Below are 7,577 nucleotides of genomic sequence, written 5' to 3' on the forward strand. Positions count from 1 at the left end.
TGTTTTTTTAGACACTGGTGTTTTGTGTTTGTTTATTGTGTGGTGTTATGTACTTTTTTTATTTTCTGCTGCCCATCTTGACCAGGACTCCCTGGTAGAAGAGATAGTGTATCTCAATAGGACCTTCCTGGTTAAATAAAATAAAAATAAACATTAAAAAAATGTACCAGTTTCATTAGCGATGACCAGTTTCTCTTCTGCTCTTCAAGGACTCAAAATGCAGTTTGCCCATTATGTGAACAGATGCTAGTTTGCATTTCTAGCTCTCAGATAATAGTTTGTCGCCATCTGCCAGTGCGCTTGAGGAAATACATTGTATTGCAGGGAAAAAAAGGTCTGATTAAATCCCTGATGGTGAAGACAACATTAGAGCTAGTTTACGAAAAAACTTATTTATATAGTATAGTATTTTATATAGTATACAGTGTTGTTTAAAAAAACAATATTATTTGTTCGTCAATAATACTATAATGTCTCATTTTGTGAGCTTATGAAAAATAAGATTTGTTTGTTGATTTGTCTGACTTTAAACCACTCAGTGCTCTGCCCCGTTTACTGTATCCAATGCAAATGATTCCTGTTTTACTGTCTAGTAAGGCTATAAAAGAGTTAAATGGGTGGCTAAGTTCATTTATCTGGAGCAAAAGGAAACCCAGATTGAAATTATCTAAACTTCAGCTCTCTAGTGCAAAGGGCGGCTTGGACCTTCCAAATATCAGATTATATCAATTGGCTTGCCAACTTCGATTTATTAATGAAAAAAAAAATCATATAATTCTATGTGTTTATTTATATTTTTCAGATCTCAGAAGGTACTGTACAACAGGATTGACCCAGGTATGTATGGTTCCACTTCTACTGAAGTAAAAGGAAAATAATAATAATACAGTAATAAGAATTGTTCTACTGAGCTACTGTGCAGTTCATTTTTCTTCATCATTCAGATAAAAAAAAAAGATTATTTACTGAAATACAGGAAAGTAATATTTTTTTCTCACCGAAACAGTGTTAACCCTTTTTTTAATTTTAACTTTTTCTTATGGATCAAAGATACTCTATACCTTTACATTTTTAGTATATTCTCATAATAATCAGATCAGAATATTGACATTAATTTCAGAATATCTTATATGTAATGCATATAGTGTGTCCCTTTTTGCTTGTTTATTTATTTGTTCACATAACATCATTGAATTACATTATTTTGAAGTCAACAAATCAGTCTCAAAATGATTTTAAATGGTTATCTAACAGGGTTTCATGTATTCATCTCTATATATTTTTGTCAGTTCACTGAATTATAACATAGTATTAGCTAGCTAGTTATCTAGCAAACAAACTGTTAGTGAGCAATAGAACATATTAGCATGTTAAATGCTAAGCCTGCTCCTCAAAGGGAAAGTCCACCTGGAAATGAAAATTCTCTCATCATTTGCTCTTTCTTTCTTCACATAAACACAAAGAAAGGTGTGTGAAGTTTTGTGTAATGCACATAATCCAAGTGAATGGGTACCACTCGTTCACTTGCAATATATAGACTCATAGAGATAAATTATTTTCCTAAAAATTTTCTTTGTGTTTATCTGAAGAAAGAAAGTAATGTACATCAGGTATGACATGAAGGTGAGTAAATGATAAGATCATTTTCATCTTTGGGGGATTCTGAACCGTATTTAAATACATAGCCTATATAAACACTCCTGAAACTTTACAGTGTTTGTGACCATAAGCATAAGTTGATTTTGTTATTAAAGTTACATTGATCATTTGCTCTACCATAAGGACAGTCCATATTTCATAATATCAAAATGTTTTAAGCAATACTAATACAACTTAATTTCTTGAAAACTTGAAGGAAATTCATGAAATCATACATTGTTTTTATAGAAATGTATTGTATTTTACAGTATTTTAATGTTTGCATGATTTCGGAAGGCTAAACACAAAGGCAATAAATTCTTTTACATTTACATGCAGTATGTTTTTATCCAAAGTAACTTGAAGAGCATTTAAGCTAAAAAACAAACTTTGCATTATTAAAGAGACAAAAACCATCTTAAAATTACTCTTAAATTCAGTATTATTTATGTTCTTTATTCTTGATGCACATGTAAATGAAGCATTCATGTTTATTGAGCAACACCATGTTAAGCAAATGTAACTTTTTCCTAATTCTCTTATAATAATCAGCTTTCATTTTGTTTAGGACATCTCCTGGCCATCGAGTCAGGCACTTGCATCCTTTTGATCGTATGTTTCCTGATTGCTCTGTGGCTGTAAGGCACTAACAGCTTTCTTTATTTTCAGAATTTTCAGGGCAACATTCTTCATTCGCTTCTCTCTCTCCACCATGATCTGGCGTTCTTTTTCGAACAAACGTTCTCCTTTAGCAATCTTTTCCAGGATAAGCGTTTCTTGTTTCATCTTCTCAAGTCCAACAATGCGGTCCTCAAAGCCAGGACTTCTCTCCTCTTTCTCGGTTTTAATCAGGATTTCGAGATATTGGGCTGTAGAGAGAGATTTTGACTTCAGTGCAATTTCATCTAGTCTTCTTAGGCAATCAGAGGACAATTTAATCAACTTCATTAGTTTGTCCTCAATTCCATGGAGTTCGTTTTCAAGTGCATCAAGCATTTGCTTTGTGTCCATGAACCTTCCTTTGGCAGCCATGAAGTTATCTTTTAGCTCTTTAATGGTTTTTTTCTCTATTTTTGTTTCATATGTCCACATGAAATTTTCCCTTGAATGAGTAGAGTAATGGCAGTTTTCAGGGCAGATAATGCAGTGGTCATTCTCCATCACAGCACAAGTTTGCACAGCATCTTCTGCAGGGAGGAAGCAGTTGGAGTGACATGTGAAGAAGCAAGTGTTGCAATTCATGGTAAAACAGTTCACAGGGGTTCTGTTTGCTTTCATCACCTCTACCTCTTGTTCAAAATTCTCATTTTGTGCCATGTTGTCACTCTCACTTCCCAAACATTGCTTGAATTTTTTTATTTCACTCAGTTTAGAGAGACCAGCGGTTATTTGAGGGGTCAGACTTGCCATGGCTTTCTCAAGACGCTCTCGTTCCTCCAAGACCTTTATTGTCATTGACAGATCTTTACTTTCAATGGCCCTAAGTGTCTTGAAAAAAGCCTTCATCTGTTTAAAGGTTTTGTCCCAGACCAGCTCTGTCAGTTTATCTCCTCCCTCATCATCATCTGAATCGTTGTCAGAGGTTGTAGGCTCTTCTATTTTTTTGTCAGCATACACAGCTGAATTGTTGAACTTGAAATGGGTGGGTTCTCCCTTTTTATTCTTTTGACAGGGCAGTTCTGCTGCTATGATGGCTTCTAGAACTGGGATGTCTATACCATCTGCAAATGTCACTAAAACTAGGATGTTCTCTGCGATGTCTTTGCCAAAAATTGACAAAACTGAGTCAAAGATGTACCTCTGGTTGGCACTAAGGCGGGCAAGAGAGGCCTGGACAACGAAGCAGACGGCATCAATGTGATCAATTCCCAAAGGGCTACAAAGAAAGCTTTTTATCTGCTCTGTAATCAGTTTATCGTGGGCGATTCCTCTTGTATCACCAAATCCAGGTGTGTCTACAATTGTGAGGGAGTAGGGAATTTGAAAGCCAGGCTGATTGTACAGCTCAAAAGATGAGACGATGGATGTCTGACTCTCGGCCTGTGTGCGATTGGTCACTTCATTGATTAGTTTGAAGCGATATGCATCCTGCCATTTTACACCTAGTATGTAATTGACCATCACATTGATGAGTGTGGTTTTTCCTGCACCTGTTGATCCCAAAAGAAGAATTACTTTGTTTTTCACATCCTCCACTTTTCTTCCGAAAACATACTGATTAAAACTTACATTCTCTGCCATTTTTTGGTGTAGTGTCAGTGAATGGACTGATGGATTGCCCCTTTTTATTTCTGAAGAATGATTCAAGAACAAACCACTCCCATCCTTATTTGTTTCTTTACCCTTAAAACTGGCCGAAAACACAGTTTCAGGACTGGGTAGACTCACTCCATCATTACCACAGTTTGCAAAAACTCTGACTGTGTAATCTGTGTCTTGTTTCAGTCCCTGAAGAGTGCACTCCCTGTTCGTAGATTTCACTGACTTCCAAGGCTTTTCATTTTCCTGATCCTTTGCGCATTCTCTGAACTCCAACACATATTCAGTGACCAGAACATCCTCCCCCACAGATGTAGGAACATCCCAGACTACAGTTGCAGTCTCAGATTCTACTTGTTTCACTGTAGGTGCTCCAGGAGGAGCACATGGACGAGTCCTGAAGAATGATGTTGTGTCACTTGTCAGACTTACTCCTGGATGACACACAGCCTTGCAGGTAAAACAATACTCTTTGTGTGGTTTTAACTGCTTGACGTTGACCTGATCTGAAACCCCATCAGTATACACCTCTGTCCATTCAGAGCTCTGTGCAGACTGATATGAAATACAGTACGAGTCCACACAGCTAACACCGCAGTCAGGAGGTTTGATTTGCAGATGTATGCAGTCATGCTCAGCACTCAAGAAAACCGGCACTGGTGGTTTTGAGGGAAGCTCATACTGTGAGCTGATGAGTCTCCCTCTTTCATAAACATGAATTGAAGAGGCAGTGCTGAGTTCATCTGGGATTGATGCAATGCAAAATTCAATGTTCGTTCTTCCTTTATTGGCTTCTTTGAAATCGAGGAAGGCCTGTATGGTTTCCCTGGTCAATGTAGTTGCATCTCCTGATGAAAACCATTTCCCTGTCTTCTTTGAGGAGTTTTGATAATAACTTATTTGCTCTCCATTGTTACAAGATTGTGCCTTCAGGTAATTCTCCATGTCTGAAAGGTGCAGTTGCTTTTCATTTAAGGAGGTGAGTGCAAAAGCTATCACATAGTTATTGGATGCCTTCAAGACAACTTTGTCCAATTCGTTGCTGGATGAAAGAACAGGAACATCTTTCATGATGTCAAGGTACGATCTAACAACATTCATCTCTCGCTCTCGCTCATTTAGATACTTGGTTACCAGAGCACCCTGAAATGGGGATCTTTCTTTGTCATTCAGGGCATCAACAAGCTCCTGTTCTTCTTTACCTCCACCCCTTATGGATGGAAGAACCCTGCAGAGATGTTTCTGAAAAACAATTTTATAATCTGAACAGAGGACTTTACATTTTCTGATCTTAGCTGTGATTTCAGGAAATTGAATGGCAATACTGTCCCTCATCAGATCTTGACATTGAATGTCACAGTTATGCATCTCATCCATGATTCGCTGGACTCGTCGTATTAGGCTAACACTGATCTCCCTGACTAACTGAGCGGCTGCTGAATCTAGTTTTTTCAGAGGGTAAAGCCACACAGTCATGGGCACAGCATTCTCTCCATGTTCTCCCAACAGTTTTGGTAGCTCTGAGTACACCTTGATGGCATCAATATAGGAGACCGGATTGTTTTCCAGAGCAAAATCTCCATGAAAAGTGCAGCTGAACTTGTCAATTTTCTCTTGTTCCATTTCATTCATTTTCAAAGATGCCTGGCCCTCTACTGATATTAAAGGTATCTTTTTGATTGATGCTTGGAGGTCACCTTGTATCTTTTGATGGTTTTCATTGGACGAAACCTCATGATCAAAAATAAAGAATGCTTGAGCTCCATACAGTAGAGCCGTAACAACATGTGTGGCCGAGCCCTCCTGAAATATATTGCAATGCTTTACGTTCCCTACTCCAAGATGCTCCATAGTTAACTGCTCAAAGCGTGAGGTTGTATGATAATGTAAGGTGACTCGAGACTGAAGTTTCGATGACTTCTTGTCATTTAAATAGTCTGCTGATCCTTTCACACTGACCATTCCACTCAGAAAGCTGGCTTCAAGAGATGCAGAGACATTAAGAGCACTGGCTTTGTCTTCACTTGAATCTGTGGCAATAATTTTGAAGTCAGTGTTTGGCTGTGGTCGTACATTAATATTCTTCTGCAGCATCTCAGCATCCCAAAGGGATATTCCTTGAAAAAATGAAAAAATAAAAAATGTAAAAAACGCTTGTTTAGTCTTCAAATATGCGGTTTGTTAATAAAGATAACATCTATTTAAACATTTTCTTAAGTTTTCGGAGATGTGAGCTCCAGGGTGTCAGTGGCCGCAGTGCGAATTTGCTGATGTCTCTATAGTGGTTAAACATGAGATATAATTTGTTTTGGGTAAATCTCATGTGTAGTCTTTGGTCTCATTACTTTATTATTTGTTCCAGAGCAAATAGTTTTGGCTGAGGGTAAAATCTCATTACGTTATATTTTATGTAACTTCAGTGCTGTATATCAGAGCACTGCCTTTGTACTTTTGACTGTATTGCCTAGCAACTTTTATGATGGCTGTTGTTGTTTATGAAATATTATTATTCAATAAATAATGTTTTATAATAATAATAATAGTAGTATTTAATAATAGTATTTAGTATTGGGAAACAGTGTGTGTGTTTGTGATGGTGATTTTAGTTACATTGTTCTGCTATTAGACTGTTTTTACGAGTCAGCAGTAAAGACTTTTATATTGAAAGAGACTGAAAAGCTGTTGTAAACAAGGAAGTTATTTTTACTTTCAACAACAACTTGTAAGAAGCAGCCAACAAATGCACCGAGCAGCGTTGCCATTGGAATTCCCCCTTAACAGATGAAAGGATAGTATGACAAAGATATAGCTTTCCTCAGCGGCTATTCAAACTAATGTTTTATTGTGAATATGAGATTGAACTGAAGAATGAATGCTGTATCAGATGCAGGTAATCATACTCGCTCAGTCAATCTCTCTCTCTCAAAATACTCTACATAATATACAGCTTTTAATACAGTAATACAATAAGCTTTTAATGAAGCAACTCAGTGTTCCATCGTTACTAGTTCTAAAGTGATGTTTTTGAATTAGTAACAGCTTGGGCTCTGCTGTTAAACTGTCAAACTGAGATTTGAATCCGTGGCGGAAGGAAGTAGTTATGCACAAAAGAGGGCTTTTAAAGACACACCCCAGTATAGTGACAGGGACACACTATACTGTCAACAAGCACAGTCCTTCGGATGAGACGTTAAACAGAGGTCCTGACTCTCTGTGGTCAAGTGGCCAAGATGTATATCCAAATTATATTAAAAACATTTGTCAAGTTGAATGAAATTACTTTATTTATTGCTCTCCAGTTAAAATTAAGTTGCCTCTTTATTGTAGTAGCCTACATATTGTTGCCTTTAAGTGTACACATGCCAACCAAAATCATAAAAAATTGCCCCCCAAAATATCTGTGTAAATGGTTCAATAGATTAACTATGCAGAAAATTCATTATAGTTTCATAAAGTTTAAATGCTGAAACAATCAAATTCGGGGGATCCCTTCAGCTCGAGGAGCCCTCTCGAACGCCACCCTCCGCGCGTCGGTAGCCCCCCAGGATCGCTTGATCGGTCGGCGCCGGTCCGCGAATTTAAAGGGGTCATATGATGCTGCTAAAAAGAACAGTATTTTGTGTATTTGGTGTAATGAAATGTGTTTATGCGGTTTAAGGTTAAAAAAACACATTATTTTC

The 7,577-nt window shown here is 37.3% G+C and overlaps 1 protein-coding gene across 2 annotated transcripts in view; it reads right to left on the reverse strand.

Annotated features, from left to right (window-relative positions):
* Window positions 1-2,043: 2,043 nt before the first annotated feature.
* The window catches only part of LOC107698475 (uncharacterized), a 10,287-nt gene continuing 4,753 nt past the window's right edge, over window positions 2,044-7,577 (reverse strand). For both annotated transcript variants that reach the window (XM_016499484.1, XM_016499485.1), the window contains exon 3: window positions 2,044-6,014. In XM_016499484.1, coding sequence (XP_016354970.1) covers window positions 2,227-6,014 — 3,788 coding nt within the window. In that variant the 3' untranslated portion in view covers window positions 2,044-2,226. The remainder of the gene's footprint in view (window positions 6,015-7,577) is intronic.

The sequence above is a fragment of the Sinocyclocheilus anshuiensis genome, unplaced genomic scaffold, assembly GCF_001515605.1.
Source record: "Sinocyclocheilus anshuiensis isolate Anshui unplaced genomic scaffold, SAMN03320099.WGS_v1.1 scaffold1910, whole genome shotgun sequence".
Lineage (NCBI taxonomy): Eukaryota > Metazoa > Chordata > Actinopteri > Cypriniformes > Cyprinidae > Sinocyclocheilus > Sinocyclocheilus anshuiensis.